At 45.3% G+C, this 26,543-nt stretch overlaps 1 protein-coding gene across 3 annotated transcripts in view; it reads right to left on the reverse strand.

Annotated features, from left to right (window-relative positions):
- Positions 1 to 26,543, reverse strand: part of MATR3 (matrin 3) — a 220,662-nt gene that overhangs the window by 181,617 nt on the left and 12,502 nt on the right. For all 3 annotated transcript variants that reach the window (XM_078653344.1, XM_078653343.1, XM_078653345.1), the window contains 2 exons: positions 12,114 to 12,175; positions 8,562 to 8,597 (listed from right to left, as the gene is read on the reverse strand). In XM_078653344.1, coding sequence (XP_078509470.1) covers positions 8,562 to 8,597; positions 12,114 to 12,175 — 98 coding nt within the window. The remainder of the gene's footprint in view (positions 1 to 8,561; positions 8,598 to 12,113; positions 12,176 to 26,543) is intronic.

Here is a 26,543-nt window from a genome sequence, read left to right on the forward strand (position 1 = left end):
TCTTCATGCGAGCTCCCCATCCCTTCTGGGATGCATCTGTGGTGATGGTCACCGTTGGCGGCGTTAGAGTCTTTCCCCTTGTCAAGTTCTCCATGTTCCACCATGCCATTTCTTTCTGCACTTACAACCACTAGATCCTTCCAACGACCTGTTGCTTGTGACCATTGCTCTTGTAACCACTCCTGTAAGGGTCTCATGTGCAGCCGCACATTTGGCACTAGGTGTATGCATGATGCCATCATGCCCATGATCTTGCTCGCTGTTCTCACTGTCCGAGCTTGCCCCCTCTGGTAGAGTTTTGTCTCCTTCACCAGCGCAACTGACCTCTTCTCGCTTGGGAACACCTTGCTCTGTACGGTGTCGATCTGAGCTCCCAGGAACATTTTTATTTGTTCTGGTTCCATTGAGGATTTCCCCCAGTGTATGGAGAATCCCAGCTCCATCAGTGTTCTGTCACTCTCTGTGCATGCTACTTGCATATCTGGTATGACCTTGCTCTTATTAGCCAGTCGTCCAGGTAAAGGTATACGTGTATTCCCTCCCTTCTTAGGTGTGCTGCGACTGTTGCTAGGCACTTTGTGAAGACCCTTGGCGCCGACTTTAGACCGAACACTAGGGTTGTGAACTGATAGTGGTGTTCACCTATGGCGAATCTGAGCAGATGTTTGTGACTTCTGTTCATTGGTATGTGTAGGTAGGCATCCTTTAGGTCTATGGTGACCATGAAGTCTCCTCTTTGCAATTGAGGAAGCACCTCTTGTAGGGAGGTCATTTTGAATTTTTGCGTTTTTATGAGATTGTTTAAGAACCTTAGGTCCAGTATGGGTCTCATTGTTTCGTCTACCTTTGGCACCAGGAAGTACGTTGGATACACTCCCCTGTTCCTTTCTCTGTAAGGTACTGGTTCTATGGCTTGTTTTTGCAGGAGCTCTCTTGCTTCCTCTTGAAGTCGCTGCAGCTCTTTCCTTGCTAGTTGCCTTCTTTTTGGCTTTCTGCTTGTTGGTGTCTTTTCCAGTTCTATGCAGTATCCGAACTGCATGATGTTTAGAACCAATTTGTCCGAAGTTATTGCCTTCCACTCCTGGAAGTAATGCTTTAGTCTTCCTCCCACTGGTCTCACATGTACGCAGGTGTTTAGTGTGCTTGACCCCTGCATGTTGTCCTTGTGCCTCACCCTGGGAGTTCTTATTTGGGTGGGCACACGTTGCCTGACCAAGTCACTTGGCGGGGGCTGCTGTCCTCCCCTCCTATTCTGGCCACGTCCATTGCCTCTCCCGCGAAAGGACTGGTCCCTCTGCTGGTATTGCCAGGACTGCTTCTGTTGTCCTTGCTGTGTTTGGCTCTGCGCCTGGTGGGATTGTTGGAACGCCTGGTGCGATGTTCCTTTCTGGTTACCCCCCCTGCTGTTGGGCCTTCTTGATGGGGTGCCCCTTTTCGGCCCTCTGAACTGCAATGCCCCCATGGACCTTGCCGTCTGTGACGTGGGGGACCCGGATGAGGGGCCCCCTGGTATGCCTATTAATGTGTCTGCCCTTTTTGTCCAGCATACAGAGGCATGGAGTACATCTGATGAAGTACGACGACGGTCCGATGCGGAGGAGCGACTGGCGTACACCTTTAAGGGGGCGGATCCGGAATGGCGGCACGCCCTCCCCGAAGAGGTAAAACCCATCCCAGAATCAAGCCAGGTGTGCGAGACACCCGGAGGCGGAGTAGGAGACTGGTGGCGTGAGTGGAGAGACAGCGGAGCGGAGTGGACGGAGGAGGAAGACGAACGGAGGGCGGAGGAAAGACTGAGAACAGAGGAAGAGGAGGACGGAGAGAGCAGCGCGGAGGAAGCAGAGGAACACCGGAGGACCTACGAGGGCATACCAGCGCGACCTCGGAGGAAGACGGGGAGAGAAGCAGAGGCGGACCGGAGCTACGACGAGACTCCAGGGGAAAAGGCGACTACCGGACCGGTGGACAACGCTGAGGGCGGCTACCGCAAGAAGCAAGAAGGCTCTGTGGAACGCGCATCGCCCAGCCACACTAACACGGAAGTGTGGCTCGACCAGGTACGGTCCAAGTTCACAGGGTGGGCAGGCATCAGGCGAGGGAAGCCCCCTTAATGCACGATCCTCCTCTACACACCCTTGTTGTTGTTTGCTGAGCACAAGGGATCACGTCACTGAGCAGGAAAAGTAGCGAGCACGTGTGTTTTCCTCACCCCCTACCCTCACACGAAGTATATCACAGAACACGTGTACTGAGACTTGTTCTCCTTTCTTTTTCACATACCGGCACGTCGAGGACTACGAGACGGCGGGACAAAGACCTACAACTCCCAGGAGGCATTGGGATCGACGCTCCGGAGGGGGAAGAACCACGACGGAGGAGGCAGAACAACCCCTACCCTTTTACCGGGTGCCTGTACAGAAACGCAGGCTGTATCAAATAAAAAAACCTGCTCTACCTCGACAACCCGTGTGCGTGAATCTATTTGAGACCCCCCCTGAAGCCCCACACCGTCTCATTGTCTTTCTTTAGTTGACTGAGCTTTTCGTCTACTGGGGCCCCGAATAAGGTCTGTCCGTTGAACGGGGTGTTCAGGATGCTGTGTTGTACTTCTGGTTTGAAGCCCGACACCCTGAGCCAGGCTTGTATTCTTTGTGATGCCCATCATCATGAGCCTACTGGAGGTGTCAGCTCCGTCCAGAGCTGTCTTGATGCAAGAGTTTGCCACATTCTTCCCCTCTTCGACCAGGTTTTCAGCTCTGTCCCTGAATTCCTGAGGCATATTCTTTATCAACTGGCCCAGTTCCTCAAGGATCTGGTACTGATGTCTGTTTAGTAGTGCGTTGGAATTGGCCATTCGCCAGTGCATCACGGCATTCCTTTCAATTCTTCTCCCTACCAAGTCCATCCTCTTGCTCTCTTTGTCTTGAGGTAGTAGGCACATTAGTCCTTTTCCTTGCTTTGGCAGCAATGATTGAGTCAGCTGAGACCGTGCCCGGGATATAGGGTGGGTCATTGGATGAATGTTTATACTTCTTTTCAGGGGTGACTGCCTTGCATGTTGCCGGCTCTTTGAAGACTTTTTTCCCTTGTGCCATGACACTTTCCAGCATTGGCAGGTACTGGCTCCTGGTCTGTGTGGGGAGCAATGTCTCGAGAAGCAAGCCAGCCTTCTGCTGTTCTTCGTCGAGTTTCACCTTGAAGACGGCTGCTGCATCCCTGATTGTTGTACACCCCAATGTCATCTGGCGGCGAAGGCCTCGAAGGATACGTGTCGACGCTTTCTTCAGGACTCTGTGTCTACTTCTTGCCAGTCTGTCTCCTGAGTTTCCGGGGTCGCCGAACCCAGGAGCCTCCTGCGGTCGTCGTCCTCCTCATAGTAGTCGGAGGCGGCCTCGTCTTCGTCCGGTTCGTCGAATGCTTCGACATTCTCCGACTGTTCCTCGACTTCATCCTCTTCCTCCTCGAGCACCTGTGGCTTGGGCTTAGTCGGGATTATGAAGTCTTTCATCCTTGCGTCGAAATCCTTCTTTCGTTGCAGGATGTTTTCCATCTCGGCTTCGAGACGCCTCTTCTTCTCCATTTCGGCAGCAAGATCTGCGTCCAATGGGCCGGCCGGTCTTTTTGGCGGTAAATTCGGCACCGAACCTATTTTCGACGCCGAAGGTTTCGGCGCCAAGCTTATTTTCGGCGTCTGAGCCCTTTTCGGGTCCCTCTCCCTCGGACGTTCCTTTTCGGAGAAGTTTTGACGGCTTTTGCTGTTCTTCAGCTCTCAGCGCCGGGGACTCCTTCTCAGAGAATCCACTGGGCTTAGGTTCGGGCGCCGAAGCTTATGGCGTCGGTGCTTTTGGGGATTTTCCCTCGATCTTTCGAGACTCAGGGTCTCTCGGGGCTTTAAGGGCCGTAGAGTCTCCTACCTTCTTTGGAGTCTTCGTAATATCGGTCTCTACGACCGTGTAGCCGTCGTCTTCGGCAGCGCTGTTGTCTTCTTCGTCTGAAGATAGCCCCAGGTCTTGAAGGGATGGTGGTTGGCCCTTGCCCTGCATCGTGGCTTTGGCCACCCTCTGTCTCGCTCGAACTCGAAGAGTCTTCGGCGTAAAGGCGGAGCAGTCGCTGCTCTCGTGGTCTACCGGTAGGCAGAGGTTGCAAACCGGGTGCTGGTCTTTCTGCGCGTACTTGTGGTGGCAATTTGCGCAGAACTTGAAAGGAGTCTTGTACATCTCATGCGTTCAGGGGGCCCCCTGCGCTCGCATTCCTCGATGGAAATTCGAAGTTCTTGAACTTCCTTCCCTCCTTCGTCGATCTTCTCGATGTAGTCTCCTGAAGTCTTTTCCAATGTTTTTCGTCCAAAAACTGCGTGTTTTCTTCTTCTTTCTCCAAAAAGGTCTGGAGCCCTCTCGGGAACGATCCAGACCCAACCGCGGAAAAAAGAAACTGAAGATGGCGCCCAAGAGTGGGTGCTTCCACAGGAAGCGTGCCGACGTCACCGGAAATACACCAAAAGGTGGAACGTCGACGCACACCTGGGCAAAAAAAAAAAAAACTCCTACGATTCCGGACCCAACCACAAGACTGCGGAATAATGCACAGCATAGTGAATCCAGAAAGATTCGCGCTGCAAAACTATTTACTGGGGCCTGTGCACTTCGTTTTTTTGGCCAGCAGGGGGAGTAAAGCTTTATTCAAACAGTATTGTTAGATTTCGAGTTAGTGAAGCCTTTACCTGCTGAAGTCTAAAGTTGTGGATTGAGCCGGTCTGTCTCCTAGGAGATTCTGAACAGGAGCAAGCAGCTTCCAACTCCCTGGCCAGCAAACCTTGTCTGAGGTTGCTGGGACCTTATATGGTGTGCTAGTGGTTGGCACATGTGTACACTGATTGGTGGTTGTATTTGGTGTTTCTATTGGGTTAGGGTGGTTGTATTTGGTGTTTCTATTGGGTTAGGGTTAATGTCCTCATTGGTTGGGTATTTGAGGGTTCTGATTGGTTTCTCGGTCTGTGATTCAATCATTGCAGTGTTGGGGCTAGGGTTAGGATTTCTATTGGAAGTAGGGACTAGGGCTTCCTATGTTATTGGGAGAAGGGTGGGGCTAGGGTTAGATCTTTAATTGGAAGTAGCTATTTAGGGCTTCTGGTGTGATTGGTTGTTGGACCAGTTGTGGGACTAAGTAGGGTTAGGCTTACTATTGGAAGTAGGGACTAGGGCTACCTGTACCATTGTCTGCTTGGACTTGGGTTGGGACTAGTGGTAGGGCTAAGGCCTTTATTGGACGTAGAGATCAGGGTTTTTGAACTGATTGGGTGCTTGACTAGGGTTAAGATTGGGTGCAAGGTCCTGGTCTCCTAATGGTTTTAGATGTTAGGGCTAGTGTTGTGATTGGATAGTGTTAGGGCTAGGGTTACCATTGGCTGAAGGGGTCACCTGATTACTAGGGCCACAAAAAAGGCCAGACTTGGGGTGTCTCAGCCCGGGCGTCGAGGCTAAGGGTGGAGAGGACAAGGATAGTTGCCTGTTTGGGCCTGTTAAGGGTGGAGAGGACAAGGGTACTTGCCTGTTTGGGCCTGTTCGGGACTAGGACCAGAAATGCTGCCCCATTTCTCATTTAACAATACCCAGTCCTCACCATCCACAACCACAAAGAGCAACACACTCACACCAAATATACACCACGCACAACACTATGCACAGATTAATGTACCAGCATGCACCACTAACCCCACCAAACCACATCTACACACCCTACTATCCCAACTACCACACATATACACCATCACCCACAAACAGTACACAACTCAATCCTATACCACTAACCAATACACTCATTACTAACAACGCCAACCAACACCATAAATAACTACATCCCACTCAGACACACTCTCCCTGCTGTAATTACTCCTAACAGTTCACCTTTTATCACTAACAAATATATAATGATCCTTCCATCAGTTGACTTAAAAAAATAAAAATACCTTCACTCTTTTATCCCTCCACTATCCTTTTTCTATCAAAATTAACAGACTAACATGTTCACTTCTCAAATTCCATATTCAACTATACTAATATACTGTACAAATAACAGAACAACATTACTACTCAAATTACTTCATATTTATACTATACTAATTTTCAACACTAATCCTTTATGGGTGGCGTGCTACTCTACAAAAAAGCGCTTCAACACCCATCAGGGGTAACAAGTGCTATATGAATGCAAATCTTTCTTCCCCTTTTATCCATCCGCTAACCTTCTCACTCCAAGTAACAGACTAATATCCACCACTGAAATTACCTCATATTTCACCATATTAATTCACCACTAATCCTTTATAGGCTCCCTGAATAGCATGCGTCAACAAGCGAGCGATACATAAATACAAACCTTTGTCCTCCTCTATCCTTCTGCTATCATTCCAAATCCAAATAACTGACTAACCTATCCATCACTTAAAATGTACTTGCATGTTTCACTATACTAATTCAACACTAATCATCTGTGGGTCCCGGAGTAGCGTGCTACCCCCGCCGAAAAAGAGCTTCGACGCCTCGTCAGGGGTAGTAAGCGCTATATAAATGCAATTACGATACAATACAATTACAATAAGAGCAGACCCACACATTCCTCTCATTGGATGCCAAAAAAGCATTTCAATGCAGTGCACTGGCCATATACAATGCATGCCTTTTAACAGTTTGGATTGGGCCCCAGTTTATGACCTGGGTGAAGCTGTTGTACCAGGTTCCAATGGCAAATGTGAGGGTGAAGGGCAAGACTTCAGACTTCTGCAGAGAAAGACGAGACAGGGTTGCTCCTTATCCCCCTTACTATTTTCCCTGGTGCTGGTGTTATGCGCCAGGAGACCACCATACACACGCACTTGAGCTATTGCAATTCCAAACCAACTCCTATCTGCACCATCTCTACGGAGGGAGGGGTTGGAGGGGCCTCTTACTGGCGACGCAGAGTACAATAAAGGCCTGGAGGCGAGCAGGGAAATACATAGGATAGGACAAAAGAGTAACTCGGGAGACTCCGCTCAGGAGTGGTCGAATTTAAAGGAAATAGGGACGCTGAAGGGTTATGCGGTCTGGGATACTATAGGTTTCCAAGGATTGGCAACATCCTGGTTGGGGGGGTCCCTGATCTTGTTCGCCCAACTGCAGAGGGAGTACCAATCACATAAGATGCAATATTTTAAATACCTGCAGCGTAGACATGCTTGGAGACTGAAAGATTAGAAGCGACGGACCTGCCAGTGTACGCCCCATTGGAAGGGAGGCAGCTCCAGGGCGAGTTGGAGGGATGGATGGGTATGGGACGTAGGAAAGTTGGAGGACACAGACTTGAACTGCTGCATCCCACGGAAACTGCAATCAAGTCCAGAATTAGACTAATATATTACAAGATCCTTCATCAGGGGTAGTAGGATACGGCTGGACTACACATAATGGATAGTGCAGACCACCCACACGGGAGTGGGAATGTTTTTACATACAGGAATACTTGTGTGTTATACATGTGGAAACGTTACATACAGGGGAAAAAAGGTGCCCCAGGAAATTCCGTAAAATATGGAGGCCATGGATGGAATATTACAATATTGATTTGGGAGACCTGGGACAGAGTGCACTCAACCCCCCCCCCCCCCCTCCCCTCTAGGCAACCATTCCCGCTTAGTTCTGAATGGGAACAGATCTAGTTGAATAGATTGATGATTTTGATTCGATACAATGTGCTGCATTTGCCTTGCTTGGTCAACCATGCCTTCTCTCCACTGTAATTATTGGTGCAAGCGATGTCGATAATGCGGTCATATGTCCAACATTACATTTTTTTAAGTGCCTATGCAACACAAATTGTAAATGCACTCCAGACCAGTCCCAAATTTTTTTTTGAAAAATCACAACCCATCTTTGCAATTTACCGCCAAACAGACTGACCAGAATAGTAAACCGCCAGTAAAATATCACAGATTTCTGTCTACAACACACACCCTAATATCACATGCTGTTGCACCCGCAGAGAGCACAAAGAGGGATTACTTCTGGAATGTTTGCTATACAAACGTCCAAGGCAAAATATTAAACATATGGGGCACATTAATCACTACATGTCTAGATTTAATCCTTACCCCGCTGCCTAGAGCGTCCCAACATCCCACCCACAGTAGCTTGGCAAACTGAAATAATTATCCAACTGGAATTTATTTTTTTACATGCATTACGAGGACTTTCAAAGACCATAATGCAAAGAAAGTGGTGAATCTGTAGAAGGCCATTCTCTAGTACGCTAGGTGGCAACCATGGCCATTAACCACATTTACATGCTTTAAAAGAGTGGTTCCTTTATTGGCGCCTGTCAAAATGGAAAAAAGCCGATGTTTAAGCTTTATCACTCTAGAAACAGTAAGTAGTAAGTGTCAGAAGCGTACAACTAAAAAGCTTAAGCAAGTCAATGTTCGTGTACTTAACTCTACAATACCGAAAATAAAAGCCAATCCCAAGTTACATTTTTAACATTTAAAACGGTACAAAACAGCATAGGTTTGCATACTGCTCTATACTTACATTCCATGTCCAGAATCTGGGTTCCACTCTGGGTATCTTAAAGAGAAAAATAGATATTGAGGATATACATATTGCTATTTAATAGCTCACATTTTACACACACTAAAAAGGAAACCATGTTCCCCCAAGCATCCAAAGAAAGTTATTCCAATTCTATGGAACATTTTCTGATGCCAGGTGGAGAGCACCAGGCCATCGACCAAGAACATACACTTTTGTATCCTAGGTCGATTCCAGGCACCGCACAGCTTTAACCGAGAGGTTTTCCTAGAGGACACCCTATTTTTTTTTTTTTAACATTTTTTATTGCAGAATCATATTCAGCATACATTAAGTAACTTCGGATCTCCTTGTGCAGACACATTGCACTCATAACCCCTCCCAGGTGCATTGTACACAGCCATTCAGCCCACATCCCGGAGGTCGGGCGGTGTCACTCATTCACATGATGCTCCCTTGGCTTGGCTGCCTGCTGTGGTCTACTTACGGGGCCGTCCGCTCTGCTTTTCTCCCTTTTCGCCCCATTCCCTTCCCACACTTGTCTAGTTCCGTTCCTGATACGCTACTGAATCATGGGATGCCGTCCCCCCCCCCCTTTCCCCCTCAGTGTCTGTGTCTGCGTCTACGCCTGGAGCTGGGATTTGTGTTTATGGCATGGGACTTAGGAGTATTGTATTATTTACTGAGTGTGCGTGTCTGGTGCAGGTGCCGGTATCCTTGTAATCTCTGCTGGGGTCAGCGGGACCTGACTCCTCCTCCTCCCCTTCGTCCTCCATTGTGCTATCCCTCGACGCCTGCACTAATATTTCCCATGCCATCGCTGCTTCCTGCGCTTTCTCGTCTGATCTACGGCGGGCCAGCTGGTACCTGATTGAATTCTTGAAGTGGGCGGCAACAGAGAGCACATTCAGCCACCTCCGGTTTGTTGGCCCCGTCTTAGACTTCCAACCCTTGGTCGGCTCCCTCTTCGCTATAAGTAGGCCCATGTCGATGAATTTGCTTGTCAATTTGTTCTTGCTTGTGTGTGGGAACTAATGTAATATAGTGACCGCGTTGTCATACTGCAGTTCTCTATTCGTTAAGTCATTCAGTGTGTCCCCTACCTCCCTCCAGTAATCTTGTAAATGAGGACAGCCCCTTAGCATATGCACTAGATCTGCCCATGTCAGATTACATCTGGGGCACGCCGCGTCTGCTACACCAAAGTACGTCGCTATTTTGCTCGGGGTAAGGTAGGCCCTATGGAGAATATAAAGGTGTATTAGCTGGAAACGTGCATTTCTAGTACTCTTGCCAGCCCTTCGCACCAGGTGGGACCACGTCGTATCTGGGATGTCCATCTGCAAGTCTACCTCCCACTTGTTCTTCAGCAGCGTAAGAGGTTGGAGGGTGTCAGTACGCATTCTGGAATAGAGGCATGTGACTGCCTTAAATGTGCCTGCCGCCATCATTGTATATTGGCATGCCAGCGTTGCCGTGGGTTCGGTCCTAGAGGACACCCTATACACCAAAAGGTGGAGTGGGGTGGCGTGGGAGATGGGGAACAAAAGGTCAAAAAGGGACAGAGGGTAGTTCTCAGATCAGCGCATGACTTACGCTGCAAATAAAGAACCAATGTCAGCAGGCAGAGGTGGTGCCCTTTATAGGTGGCACGCATGTCAGATACAGCGCGGACAACGCCGATAGCCTTAATTCAACTGGCGCCACCAATTGGCACACAGGGGTATTGATCAAAGAAAATTCTTCCAGATCCAGTACGAAACCTGGGACATTCAAAGGTAAGAAATCTGCTGCTAGATAAATAAATAGAAAAAATTTAATCTGTAATTACTGATGGTATGTCTGCGACACACAAAAAAATTAAACAGTTTGCTTTCAGACCAGTTTCGGAAATCCTGCCCTAGGGAGTTTAACATAATTCCTTGGAATAACTGCAGTACTCAGATGTACCCAGTACAGTAATCCTGAAACAGGCCATTTGAGATTTAATTACTAGAAGACATTCACCAGTGGGGACCCACGCATTGGTAACAAACTGATCTTGGAGCGATCAAGAGTTTACATTCTGTGAGTCATGGACCTAAATTGGGGCGGCTGCCCCGGCAATATGCACCTGTGCCAGTAATGGGTGGTTATCCTTTTCACTTATCGCGCCCAAGCATTCCCTATTTGTATGTTAGGATGTCGCTGACTGTGTATTTAACATGCCCAATTACTGAGAGGATACTGTCTAAATGTCTAACGCGATGTGAACCTTTGTTTGAAATGGCAATAAACAGATTTGACAAAAAAAGTTTACATTCTGAAAGCTCTCACTTCAGAAGCCCATTGTTTAATCGCCCCCATTCACTTGTCATAAACTTGTCACTTATTACTGAAAAAATTAATTCCTAAAGCTTTTTTTTTGGCTGTCATACTGGCAAATTTTCACCATTATTCTTTATTTAAAAAACCTTAAGTAAAGAGGTACTAGAAAACTCAATCAAAACCGCTCTCAAAGGGTAAGAAAATGGGAGGCAAAATAGGAGAGCCTATGTTTTCAGTAGGCTGCAGCCTACAGAAACCAGTCCTACTGCCTTCATGGAAGGGTACCACATCAAAATTAACCCCACTATGCCTGCCAGAACAGTTATTGATAAAGAATACTTTAGAAATTAGCTCTGCCTTTCTACTAGTCTTTTATCTTTGGCAACCTTCCCAAACCTGTTTAGGGACACAGTATCATCTTTATGTGAAGTGCACTCCTAGTGGAAGAAGAAAAAAAAAAAAAAGGCTCAGTTGACCACTGTGTTTGTATTGTTAGTGTTCCCATTTCCATCATCCAGATGTCTGTCCTTTCTGTCAAAGATTTGGAGAAAATGCAACTTTATGGCCTACAGGAGGTCCTGTGCAGGTCTCGAGAAACGTCAACTGGAAGGCTGGAAGCAAATTGAAGTACAATTTCACTACAAAACACAGTATTCTAATCAGCTAAACTGTTGTGGTCTTTGCCCCTAAAATATTTGTTTGCGAGTGGAGGGCTCCATTTTGTAGACCACACAGGTGAAGAAGTGACTGCAGAAGTCTGAACCTTCTCAGTCGTTCTGAGTCAACGGTGTAAAAGGTTAGATTGCTCAGCACCTAGCAGAGTAGTGAATATAGTAAGGCAACTCCAGCAGGAGTCCGAACTGAGCACGGGATTGATTGCAAGGCAGCATCCATCTTTGAGTGGAAAGAAAAAGGTTTATGGTCCCAGGGATATGCCGAACTGAGCATGGGGTTGATTGCGGCAATGCCATGAACAATTCACTGAACAATTCACTCAATACTCAAATCTGCCTCAAAAAGCAGCCGATTGCTTTTAAATTAAGCAAACAAATTTTAAATGTATGGTCAGCAAAGAAAATGATGAAAACCCCTACATAATCAAACACTTTACAATAGATTTGTTCACATTTCATATGCTGAACATGAATATATTGCACAGTTATGCATGTGAAAAGTATTAAGTTATAGTACATTATGTTGTAATTTTATAGCATTCAAAAGGTAATAAGCACAAAAATATCCTACAATTCAAGAAGGAGTTGGCATCTTCTTCGGTGTGTTGGTCCATTGACATGCTGGTCCCACTCCTAAAAGTAAAAAGCATTTGTTTTTATTATAGCCTAAGAATCAAACCCCCCTTATAAAATATTGACACCAATTCATCAAATAGGTTTCACGCTACACTCAATGCGTTAAACAAATTCTTGCTTAGGTGAAACTTGGTTGTAGGTTATACAGGTGTTAGAATGCTCTACATGACACTTCAAGAGACCCCAACATGATCTCATATCCGCTTTAACGAAAGACAAAGGCAGAATATGCAAATTCTTTATCAACTTACCTTGTGAAGAACTCTCCGTTTGCAAGAAAGCTCATCTTTAGAAACAGTTGATGGAACACAAGAAATGGGAAGGCAGGAAAAAAAGTAGAGCCAGTTCACTTTGAATAGTTCACTGCACCACCAAGAACCGAACCTGCAGACAAAGTGCTTCAGCACCTAAAAGGTGCCAGCTTAATTTGCACGTCGGTTGTATCCAAGGATATGGACTGTGCCTTGCAACCAGAGTGACTGCCCCTCTTATCCAGCTCGATTCAGATATGCTAGAGGCCACAAATACACAAAGATGTCAAGTGGGAAAGATAAAAGAAACTCCCATGGATTTACACCAAATATTATTTTGGGTTTATCCCACCTACAGTAATGGCGAATGGCCATCAATAATAACAAAATAAGCAGTGCGATCATTTGGTAAACTCAGAAGTAATAATGCAGCAATGAAATGTGTTAACAGAAGGTGCAGTGTTAACTCAAATGAATAACTTGAGACGGTAGTTTAAATTTAAGAAGAAAAATTGCTCCAAATCAGATTGATTCAGTCCTTCAACTAAACCTAAAATACTAAAGGAAAGCATTTCATATGGTTTAAGACTAGACACTGACGTTCATGGCAAAGTCAGATTTATCTTGGAAACATTTACCATTAGAAAGAACTAAGAGGAGTACACCGATTGAAAGATGACCAATGTGGTGGGTAGACTTCAGACAAACACATTTACCCTAAAATGAATTTCCTTGCAATTCTAAAAGAAGGTACTGAAACATAAGATGCATGTGTAATACATGATCACCAACAAAATAGATTACAAAGGCACGTACCTGGCTTACAAGATGTTCTATTCAAATGTGGAAACCATACAAAATTCTACACACAAATAAATGTGTTTTGGTCTGGGTCACACTACCCATTTATAAAAATGATCAGAAGTAGTTCTGCCCATTTACTGAACTTTACTGGCATGGTGAGGTCCAAAGACCTAAATGCCGTAAACATTCTATTTTGTAGACCACACGTGAAGAAGTGACTGTAGAAGTCTGAACCTGCTCAGTCGTCTGAGTCAACTGTGTAAAAGGTCAGACAGCTCAGCACCTAGCCCTGTAGTGAATGGAGTGGGGCAACTCCAGCAGGGGAGTCTGAACTGAGCATGGATTGATTGCAAGGCAGCATCTATCTTTGAGTGGAAGGAAAAAGGTTTATGGTCCCAGGGATATGCCTGGGATCAATCTGCTGAGGAACATGTCAAAAGATCTATGCCTCTAGTCTGCAGAGCTGAACTTTGGCAGACTCAAACCAAGGAAAGGAGCATTTCAGATTTTCATCTTTTGGGACTCAGTGCTGAAGTGCTGTAATACTAACATTTCCTTTTATGGAGCATCCACAAACTACTAATCAGTCCACTCAAAGCAACAGGCATACAAGTGTGACACCTTGTGATATCACAATTTAAACGTTGGGAGGTAGAGTGAACCATATGCTGCAGGCAAGTTAGACACGCTGCGATTCTGCAAAGGTCAAAATGTAAACAGCAACCAGCTAATACCAAAGTAAGCTACTGCTAACTATGTCCAAATATAAAAAGGAGACTCAGCATCGAACTGTAACACTGAGTAACAAGACAAGCCAGAAAACAAATGTGGGATACTGAGGCGAGAGTGAACTTTGAGGTGAGGCCTCCATGATCAAAGCAGATCATAATCACTTGATTAGAACTTCATGAGCAGTAAGTAACCTCAATGATTACATTGTCACACTCAATCAAGAACAGCTTTCGAACTTTAGTGTTTGAAAGCAGTTAAAGAATCAGAAGTACAAATGGGTGATCAAGTGGTCATCAAGTTCTCCAGCAAATGAAAATTCTCAAGTTTAATATTAATGGATCCTACTGTTAAGCTGCAAGTAGATTCTCAGCACAAAACTCAATGTCCAATTGAATTATTGCCAGATATTGTTCTAGACTGTTATCCAATAAATAAAATACCGGGAGATCACGTCCGCGCTGTGATTGAGAACAGTTTACAATGCAAGACAGAAGTCAGATTTACACCTTTAGAAAAAGTGGCTAGTTACTGCTTGGATGCAAAACAAGCATTTACAATGCAATGGTTTCGCCTTTGGAAAAGTTAGAGTTATTGGCATTGCTCATGACATTTCTTTTTTTTTTACTTATAAATAAATGGCATTGTTATTTATATTGCCAACAGCTCTCACAGCCCACACAGCTCTCTCAGCCCACACAGCCCACAGCCGACACAGCCCACACAGCTCTCAGCCCAACACAGCCCACACAGCTCTCAGCCCAACACAGCCCACACAGCTCTCAGCCCAACACAGCCCACACAGCTCTCAGCCCAACACAGCCCACACAGCTCTCAGCTCTCTCAGCCCTCACAGCCCACACAGCCCACACAGCCCACACAGCCCACACAGCCCTCTCAGCCCTCACAGCCCTCACAGCTCTCAGCCCAACACAGCTCTCAGCCCAACACAGCTCACAGCCCTGACAGCCCACACAGCCCACACAGCCCACACAGCCCACACAGCCCACACAGCCCACACAGCCCACACAGCCCACACAGCCCACACAGCCCACACAGCCCACACAGCCCACACAGCCCACACAGCCCACACAGCCCACACAGCCCACACAGCCCACACAGCCCACACAGCCCACACAGCCCACACAGCCCACACAGCCCACACAGCCCACACAGCCCACACAGCCCACACAGCCCACACAGCCCACACAGCCCACACAGCCCTCACAGCTCTCACAGCCCACACAGCTCTCACAGCCCACACAGCTCTCACAGCTCTCACAGCTCTCACAGCTCTCACAGCTCTCACAGCTCTCACAGCTCTCACAGCCCTCACAGCCCACACAGCTCTCACAGCCCACACAGCTCTCACAGCCCACACAGCTCTCACAGCCATCCGCCCACACAGCTGTCACAGCACAGCAGTTGTTCTCAGTGCAAGTGTGCACTGAAGCAGGTACTGTAGTAGAATTGGCCTATACCATGTACTGCACTGTGACATTTACACAGCACTTCATCCCCGGGCTGTGGAGCGCTCTGATTTGCACGGAGATCCTAGGTGCAAAGGTTTAAGATGGCGCGGGTTCGAGCGTGACCAGTGCCTGTGATGCTGGGTGACGCGTGTGAGGTCTGGAGATGGGGACTCTGCGCAAGCGCAGATCGGCCCTCTTACGTGGCTGGTTATAATATACTACTTTGCACAAGCGCAGACATGCCCTGCCTCTTACATGGCTGCGCAGCCAAGTTTTAATGTGCTCCATTTTTTTTTTTGCTGTTTGCAAAGTCCTCTTATTCCTGCTGGCACGGAGTGGTGCATCTTCGGCGTTTCACCCTGTGCGAGATTTGTTGAAGGAAGGAACAGATAGGAGAGGGGCTGCTCCATGACACTGTGGTTTCCTTGACAGTGGTTGCTCACTTTTTTTTGCTGGGGGAACGAACAGACAGGCTGACATTGCAGCACGCACACAGAAAGACGGACCTTAGACACTGCAGGCACACAGACAGACAGAGACTGCAGGCACACAGATAGACGGACACTGGAGGCACACAGACAGACAGACGGACCTCGGACACTGCAGACACACAGACAGGCTGACATTGCACGCACACAGACAGACGGACACTGCAGGCACACACACAGACAGACGGACCACGGACACTGCAGGCAGGCAGACAGCCGATCACCGCAGGCACACAGATAGACGGACATTGCAATCAGACAGATGGACACTGCAGGCGCACAGACAGCGGGACACTACAGGCACACAGACAGACGGACACTACAGGCACACAGACAGACGGACACTACAGGCACACAGACAGACAGACACTACAGGCACACAGACAGACGGACACTACAGGCACACAGACAGACGGACACTACAGGCACACAGACAGACGGACACTACAGGCACACAGACAGACGGACACTACTGTTTTCAACCTTAGCTCTGTGGTTATTAAAGCTTGCGGTGTCAGTGCTGAGGGATGGTCGAGTCCTTGGCGATGTGGGGAAAATAAAGTACCTATAAAGCATATCATGAACGGTGCATGACTCATAAGTGCAATTAAACAATATCTTAGGCGGACTACTACAACTGATGTCCAATCACTCAATAAAGATAAATCATGAAACTGAATTTAACCTTTTCTGCTTTATCATGTGCTGGCTGTCAGCCATAGGCATACGAGGGTTGTAATGTCCACAAATCCATACGGATATGTTTGGGCTTAATATACATGCTTCGACACTTCAGCCTCTCACAAAGCGGTTCAATCGCCAAGACCATTTCGGACTGAAGAAAGCGGTTAGTCACTCGCCTGACTCACGAGGGTAAGAGTCATGATGATTGATTCTTCTAGATGCTAAACATGCGCTTTTTCTCTTCCAAGCCCCGCTATTATTAAAATATCGGCAGAAGGGGAAGGGGGGGCAACGCAGAGCGCGCTCTCGGCAAATCAAAACTCCATTCAGGCGGGTGATGGATGACGCTGCCCTGCCGGTGAACCCTCACTTTAATACAGAGGAAGTTATGAAAGCGACATCGATCACAAGGCCCTGCGAGGCGGGGCAGCCCCCGCAGCCCGCGGGGTGGCAGGCTGCCTGCTTTCCCTCTCAGTTCAAAATCAGGAAATTATAGCGTCAGTAGCGGAGGGGGGACAGGAAAGGAACCACTCACCTGGACTTCCTCGGCTGGCCGGCCCTCCGCTCCTGTCCGGTTAGCCCCCCACCCTCGCCCGCTTCTTCCTCCTTCCAAGTGAGGCGGCCGGGGTGGCAGCGCTGCAGGCCAGTCCCGCCTCGCTTCACCCGGGTGCTGCGGGAGTTCCTCTCTGGGCTCCCAGTCTGCTGTCACCCGGCCGGGAGCAGCGCAGACTTCCAGCGCTCGCCGTGGCTCCTCTTCTCGCGCTGGGCGGCGGGGGGGGCGGGCACTTCCGGCCGGCCGCGCTGGGATTGGCCGGCCGGCTGAAGAAACCCGCGGGCGGGACGGGATACCAATATTTGTTTGTGAGGACACGGGGGGGGCGGGAGAGGACGAGGGGGGCGGGCGGGAGAGGACGAGGGGGCGGGAGAGGACGAGGGGGGCGGGCGGGAGAGGACGAGGGGGCGGGAGAGGACGAGGGGGGCGGGAAAGGACACGGACGTCGGGAGGGAGGAGGGAACAGCAAACACGGCCCGGCCGGACCAGACACGGGGGCGTTCCCGGCGTCGCGTGACGTCGGCAAAAGGAAAAGAATCTCGGGAACGCCCCCGTGTCTGGTCCGGCATTGATGGACAGGCCCCTCGTCCAATGGCTAGGCTCCATTTATGCAGCCAGCCAATGAATGACGAGGGCCGACCCAAAGCCACACTACAGTTCTCATAAGATTTCTCCTGCGCAAAAGCTGCTTGCGCAGCTTTTTGCAGTCGAAACCTAAAAATGGTGTGAGGGTAAGGGACGGGGGGGGGGGGGGGGGGCTCACCTACCTAGATTTTAAAAAGGGCATCTCCTCAGTGGAAGTCACTAAAAAAGAAGACCAGTCAAGATGCTGACCATTAACCAAAAGATGGCATATAGGTGACCATGTTACCGTGTTTGATAATGAGCAAGCCAAGAAATGACAACTTATGAACAGCTGAGCAACCAAAATATATTTCCCCAAGGCAATCTGCACCTTCTAAGTGACTGCATGTTAGTAAAATACCGGTTTAGAAAGAACTAAGAAGGGTTTTTCGTTTTCTAGTCTGAGCCAGTAACCTGGCATCTATAGTTTGAGTCTACTGTTAAATGCTGTGTTATATTTTGGTAACTGCGGTGAAAGGAGTAGAGGTTTGATTTGCAGCCCGTCCCGATAACTGTTTTAGTTTTCACCTGAACTAACTTTGAGGCGTTTAGGGTGAATAATTTAGACAGACTCCAAATGTATGGTCATGTCGTGGTGCACAGGGAAAGTTAGATTTGTAAAACTGTTTAGTACACCAGACATTAGGTGAAAAAAATGTGAATTAATTGCATTTCCTCTGCTCCAACTAGCTCATGAAAAGTTAGCTGCCTCCACAAAAGCCAGCCCTAAAATACTGAGTGAGATGACATTTGTCAAAACGGTAACACTAAACATTCCAAACATTCAATTATCTAGTAAAGAGATGGAATTTTTAGAGAATACGTAATGTCAGAGTGGGAACAGTGCATTTTATAAATACTTTGATGAAGCGGCTCGGTCCACAGGTTTCATGTGCAGTTACCGTAACAAAAAAAATAGAAAAAAGGCACCACTCTGGTACTCCAATACCTCACTACACCATTTCTAAGAGCCACAGCTGGACACAGTAGTAAGGAGTTGAGTAAAGAAGTCACAATCTTTGTTTGCAGCCTATACCATTACCATGATGGCTTTTCAGAATAGTTTTGAAGCAGATTCAGTAGGTGCGATTGGATTTTGGGAGAGGATTTATAGTAGGTTTTGAACCTCTTGAAAAACTAGACTAGCAGCAAGCTGCATTTCTGCCATACACTTGTTTTTGAGACACTGATAGTTTTTATTTTTGAGACAGCAGATAACTAGTGATTATACTTGGATTTTAGTGTCAACAGTAGTAAATTCATGTTGGATAAGCTTTTGTTCCACTTCTTTAGCACATCTGATTTGCAACACGATTCAGACGGAACATTAACTTAGTGTCTCAAAATGTCTGCATATGTGGCAATTCTTCATCAGCTTTACAATGGTATATCAACCTGGGGTTCGCCATGACCAGAGCGAAGGTTAAGTGAAAGAATGTGCTACAACTCAGTTAGCAAAAGAAAAATAAATACTGATGCTAAAGGAGAGAACACTATTCCAGAACAATGCAGTTATGCTAGCGATCTTAATATCAAAGCGAAAAGTGTACCTAATCTGCATCAGACAAGACAGCAGAAAGACAAGAAAATGGTCTCTTGCATATAGGGGTTTGCAGAGGCAAATTTGGAACTATGGACCCCATTAACAGTCTGACGGCACACGGGGGCAGAAACAGTAAGTAGCTGGCAACCCTTTCAGGGATACAATTAAAATGTGTTAGTATAGGGGCACACCTAGAAACCTATCAATCTAAAGGGTTTTTCCCAAAGAAAAAAAAACTAGTTTTTCTGATTGTCAACCTACGACTGTTGCTGAATTTTGTAAATCATAAATAATGTACACTGATTTTGGCATATGCCAAGTACTCATATATACCACTGTGGTACCCAAAGCAAGAGAAGTAATGTATTGCGTGTAGCATAGCATGTATTGATGATCTCAGCCCCGAGGCACTCAATTGCATCACTCCCCATTAAGAGAAACACATTAAAATGTGAAGGAGAGTGACTTGAAATAAAGCTACTTGAGAGGGAACGAAAGAAGACGAGGAGAGGGTGGTTAGGGTATATAACCACACAAAGCTACAAACTGCAATTTCTAGAAGAACCTGAATCAGAACGGATTGAAAGATCTATAAATAATTTAAGAAGGATACTCCAGAACAATCTTCGTCTTTTCATCGGAAATTTGTTCTCTTTAATATAATGATTGGAATAAGTTCCTATTTCCCCTCCAAAACTGCTATAAAAATCTACCAAAGCTTAGATACAGAAGAGAAATCTAAAAGGTGAAGCTTAAAAATCGTGGAGTCATGATTGGGGTAACGCTCCCCAAATAGGAATCTCCAAGTATCTATTTTAATTCACAAAGCCTCCTATAAGCTCTGTTCCCCAGCTAAACATTCAGCAGTGAACTAGGTATTACCCCCATCGGATTCGATCTTTAGTTTGGCTCTTCAGCTGTTCACATAGCAATCCGATCAAATTTGAAGAGTTTTCCAAATTAGCATAGCTAAACACAACATTGCTCTTAATGCCGAATACATTGTAGGCCTGGCAAAAGGCCTCAAGACTTCCACAGTGGCCAAAGGAACCCAACATTACCTGGGTCTCGTGCTCAATGCTTTACAATCCTCATAAGCCTTGAGTGCCAAAAGTAAAACCCAACTTCGGTTCACAATTTGGGCTACACTGGGAGTTCAGATAAAGCAAAGCACAACAATCTGCATTACATTTGATTGGAAAGCAGATATACAAAACTTACTCAGACTGGCCAGGAAATGCCAGACGAAAGAGGCTTTCATGTCAATTTGAGTAAAAACACTATGGCACTGAGGGCAAATAAAGTCTCAATCTCTACTCGCTCGAGACAATAACCATGACTTTACCTATAGTACAACAGGCAATATGGCAACTTAATACTGGAGTTGCACTCTTTTTTTAACCAAAGATTGCAAAAAACAATTAAGAAACTGAAAGAGATACTGCAATATGCTCAACTGAGCTAATCGAAGCCTTGAGGGGAATTTGACCAATATAAAGAGGGACTTTAGTCAGTAGGGTTCACACTTTTATTGGGACCTGGGAACAGTAATTCCTCAGGAGAAATTAAGGGGTTTGGGGGTTTCGGGGTTGGGGGAAGAGCTATCTCAGACAGGCAGATTACCGGGGTGTGGAATTCCTATAGCTCCAAGCTCAGGACATTGAGGTCAAGGACAACAGGTCTGTATGTTTATTTTGTCCTTGGGACACGTAGGCCCAACCCCCTGCAGTACAAATCTTTTGGCTGCCTGTTTACAGTCACACATTATGGATCATGGAAGGGCATGGTCTGCTATATTTGCGACCATCTGTTAATGCTGTTCGAACTTCCATTCATGGTATATTAATGAAAAGCCTTTATTATTAGGGTGAGCACTCTAAGAACGTGTTTTATGCTTGGACTGTACTACTAAAAGTGACTTCAGTATAATAATGTGCACACGTTTGCAAAGTTTAACATGAGGCTACATAGAAAACTCTCAGAAAGCTCATTAGATGCAAATATTTGCAGATGCTTGTTCCAAAATAAAATATTCACAAACAGATGCAACTAGGAAAAAAAGTTTTTTTAATTTTAGTTACCACTTCTTTGAGGCATAATTTAGTAAAATGTGTAAAGCCAATAGGTCTGACATTGATGGTAAGCCTTTTGGTTTTGTCAATGCAGGTCTCGTTTTGGCATAGTGTTTGTAAAACGTTATTGTTGTGGGAGCTGTCTGGTCCGCGCTATTAAACATTGGAAAAAGCAAAACATATTTTAAGAAAGTTGTGGAAAAGTAAATTTTGCCATGTTCTGTGTCCCTACGTGTCATCCATCATATGTTATGTGTGCATGATTAAATATGCATATGTACTCCCCATGTCTGATTAATGACGCAATTACAGTTGTGTCCCCCTCTAGTATGCCAGTTTCCAGTCCTCGTGAATACTACGAATATCAGGCCTATGTAAAGCTACGTTGCCACGTTTCTCAGTGTGCACGTTAATTCATTGAAAGTCCCCGTTTCTAGGCCTCAACAGGGCCCGGACACCAGATTCAGCTCCTGTCTCCTGAAGCCTCGCTGAGGAGCGATACAGCCCCCACCTGTATCCTCGACCCTTCACTTACTTCCTGCCTCGCAGTGCCCGGTCCAGCCTGGCTCAGTCTCTGAGTCTGCCAAGAATATGTTATGATTCCAGTTATCAGTTCAGTCCTCCTTCTCTGCATTCCTAAGCTACTGAACTGCATCAATAGTCTCCGTCATTGTCTAGCCTTCACGTCTCCACGTTAGAGAAATACTGCATTTAATGGTCATTTAATATTCTTCATCACGCACTACATGTAGAATAATGCATGGTCCAGTCTTAGAATCAAGTTAGCCTTTTCTCTCCTGACTTATAGTTTATATCAACATGTTCCCTAAACATCAGATACTAGATAGGGTTTAGGCACATGTCGCTCCGACCCTCCAGACTTTAGTCTCTGCTCCTAGCACAGAGTTCATAGCCCCCAGCTTCTCCTAGTAACACGTCATTGCCAGTTTGCGCGCACCATCAGGTTAGAGGTCCCGGCTCCTTAGGTAGCCCCCTCCAATGTTTCCGCCCATTCATGACATATTCTGTTACATTTGCATCACATGTCTATGTGCACACCCAGTTACACCCTCTTTAGCCCTTATCTTTCGCGACTGTTTCGCGTCATGCCTCTTGCTCCACCCACTGCTACGCCCATTGCAATGTAATGCTATGTGTTGGCGTTATGTATATATGCTCATGTATTGTTGTTAAAAAGTGTTCCCAGTTCCGATCCTGTTGGTGAGCCATTCTAGACCCTGACCGCGGCAGCGCTGCCAGGCTTGCCATCCTATTCCGTGCAGGTTGTCCTGTTCCTGTCCTTATGCTGTAATAAACCTGCAAAACTCCTACTACCTCGAATTTTGACTCTTATTTATTGAGCTATCTGTTATTCATTCATTCATTCAAAAATAGATCCGGTATTATTTATTTATATACCACAAAGTCACAAAGGTGACTGGTATATGCCCTTTCATTAGTGAAGATTTACAGCTTTCATTAATTCACAAGAATTTACAGACGTTGGCCAGGAAATCCTACCCCTAGACAGTATTTGTGAACTCCATATTAGCTTACGCAAATATGCATGTGTAGATTTGCTCATTCTAAAATCTGTTCAGAGTTTAAAAGTTAATTTTCCAACCTTTCTTAATACTGGAAAAGATTAGAGAAAAGCTGGTGAAAAACCCCTACAACATGCAAGTTAGCTGTTTTGCACATACTCAAAGGGCATCCCGACCCTGGAACTATTGCTTCCTGCTACCTTCAAACCCAGTATGCAGATTTGCGGAAAATTAGCAAAACTAAAAGGCAATGATAGTATTCAAACATTGAGCCCTGGCATAATTGGAGAGGCTATTATCAGAACCCTTATATGATGAGATTGCTGCCATAATTTGTCGTCGTACTACATTGACACCAAAGGGACAAGGGGATTTTGTTAAAGGACAAGTCGATTTAGGAAGCAACATGTCCCATGAACAAGTGGATATTTTATTACATTTCACACACTTGGGATTTAAGGGCTAATAAAAAGACAAAGCATCCATCAACAGGCCCTGGAAAATTAGAAAGAAAAATCTCATGTACTGATCCCAGAAAGGTCGGGTATGTCCAAAAGAAAAAAAAAAAGGATTTTTTTAATGCACCTCCAAAATGACAACACAAAAGAGATGTGGGTAAGCACACAGCAGCAGAGGACCAAAACTCCGGAGTAAAATTGAATGGTATGAAATGTGTCTGTTCAGGAGGTGGCGCAGCTTGTAGTGATGGGGAAGGGAAAGGTTGGGGGGGGTATGTGGAGAGACCCATAAATTAACCTCGTCATAAAGTAATCTACATATAAAATAGTTATCCACTAAGTGGGCTGACAGTGGAGTTTGAGGGGAAAGTGAGGGGTTAAAACGGGTGTTTCCTGCAAGACAATTGTTAAATTCAGTTATTGCGAAACGGTCAGTGCAGAAGCTATCAATAGCAGGCAGTGCAAGACAGTTTGAAAAACCGTTCTCTTGCTCTGTATTACTTACTAAACTAGGGCTTGCAAGTATTACAAAAGAAGAACTCATAACAGGGCATTTTAATTGAATTGATAACTGAGCTTAAGACGCAAAATAAAAGTTGGGCATACAAATCATTTTGTACCAATCAAAAAAACTGACCACCCAAACAGATATGCTTCAATTCTATATGGAAAATTATTTGGACAGTGTTCTCATTTCAAGGCCACTAGTTGGGTAAGTGAGGGGCAAATTATATGGAATGATATGGAATAAGGGTGCTCAAAAACATGAAGGGAAAATTGAAGACAGGATTGCATCAAAAGCTGGCATAAGGGCAATAATGTAGATCATTTAGTACGTAAGCGCAAATCTTCAACAATCCACAGCTTAATGGTAAATGCCGCCCCACTTTTATACATCTTACAGTAGAAGCAAACAGCAGCGTAACTAGAGTATTAAAGTGCTCAATTCTGAAATGAAGAAGACAAAAAGCATCAAGTAATCAAAGCAGGAGTCAGCAGGCTTCTTCCCAGGCCAGATGAGTTTCCAGTCTCCAATGAGTAATGTAAACTACAAATCTATGGTGGACATCTTCCTTTTTGATAGTCCCCCTAGTCCAAATCAAATGTATCAGCACCTATACCATATCTGTTAAAGCCCAGTTGACGAGGGGCAGACGGGGCGGGTAATCCATTCCTGCTTCTACGCAAGTTTATTTGTACAGTAGCTATGATGAAGTAACTGCACAGATGATCAAATGGTTTGCATTTTTACTTGGGAAACATGTCTTAATTGTTGCAGTTTATGTACTGTTGCCATCTGCAAATAATGTTTTAACGGGCTAAAATATGAAAGTGACAGTATATACAATTAGAAAATTATACTGATCACCCATAATCACCGATTCTAAATGATTATCCTGAAATAGGTATCTAGAAGTGAATACTACAGTGCAATGCTTGGTACTTGAAACTCCACTTTCAAAAGTCTTATAAGCACTTTCCTTCCAGAGGGTGATTATTACAGGGAGCATTTATGGTGCACCAAACCAGTTAGGAAGATGGAAAGATGATCACTGAAGGCTACACTAAACTTTTCAGAAACAAAATGATGAGACCCACCTCTTTAGACACAAAATAAGTGGCAGGCATTTTCTCTATTGAAAACATTAGCCAATGTCAAATTTAGACTAAAACGTGGTACTCTTTATCCAAGGTCTGACGGCAGGCCTAATGATGCAACAGACACAAATTAGGGGTCTTAGATCCAAAGTGCTTAGTCAGAATAATTTTCAGAGGGCAGTGAACACCAAGTATTGGGAATTACATGTCCAAAACAAAAGCACGAGTTCGAATTCTCAAGGAATGAGGTTTGTAGGCAGTGCCAATATTACCTGAATAATGCTCATTATTTAAGGTTAATGGACACAAATCAGAAAAGAGACTCTTCATTAGTCCAAATAGGTAACAGCGAAACTACTTCAGGTATTCGCATCCAAATGGCAGACGTGAAAAAGACTATATGGAACGCATTGACAAATTCAATATTCACGTCCAAGCTCATTAGTTTCTCACGAGACAACTGTTTTACCCAGATCTACATTAGAAAAGCATAAAAATAAGTGTTTATCAAGAAGAAAACCAAAACAAAAGTAAGAAAGTCCCATCACATTACAGCGTTGTGAAGAATTAAATTCACAGCACCACTGTACAACTTGGAAGATTTAGCTACCAGATTGAAGATCAAGTATTTCAGGGCTGCACTCCAATTTCAATAACCTTTTTAAGCAGAATTTTAAGAGAGCACCTGTGTCAAATATTTATTTTGAAAGCTGTATTGAAAGGTACCTGCAGGTTTTCACGATGCCAACAATACTGCATTAGTGTCCAACATTGGCCAAAGATTACGTAAGACAGGTAGAAAAAAAATGAAATACAATTGTGTGGTTACTTTGGTATGCCACTTTAAGAGTGCTACATCTCAACCTAATCACTGAAGCATTGTTAAAATTGAAGAGACGTTTTGTAAAAAATAAAGTAGTAGATAAGCACACAAAACCAATGCAATGGGAAACAATGGGAGGGAAGATAGTAGTCCGGGAAGAAAAAATGACTAGTAAAGCATTCTGAACGTGGAAAAGACTGCAGGTACAGCTATGATCCCTATTTTGAGCGTGTAGAAGAAGAGTAACAAAGCAGGTTTGTTGCATATAATGTGAACACAGGCAGCACATTTGTTCAATGCTAGGGGTTTGCAGAAAGGGGACTCTCCATGATTACATATGTATAATAAACCACCATGAATTGAGACTGGGATTTAGCTATTACATATACTTATAAAAGAGTAAACAAAAATAAGTTATGCATTAAAATCGGGTCAATAAGTTGCAAGAATCTAAGCAACATTACAAAGCTATGGTGACTTCAAAAAAAAATTCACGACTGAACAAATCTGGAATAAAAAATTAAAAAAATACAAGACGTGGGAGAATCAGGGCTATACATTAACTTGTGGGCAAGGAGAAACTAGAATTGTGGCAAAAAAAACTACATTAATTGTCAAAAGAAACTACGGAATAACGAAATTTCCAAAGAACTTCTTTAGCAGTAGAATTGCTGACGAAATGCCAGTTATGGGTCTATAAGAACATGAAAGCAGGCTAAAC

This window comes from Lissotriton helveticus, chromosome 7 (assembly GCF_964261635.1).
Source record: "Lissotriton helveticus chromosome 7, aLisHel1.1, whole genome shotgun sequence".
Taxonomy (NCBI): domain Eukaryota; kingdom Metazoa; phylum Chordata; class Amphibia; order Caudata; family Salamandridae; genus Lissotriton; species Lissotriton helveticus.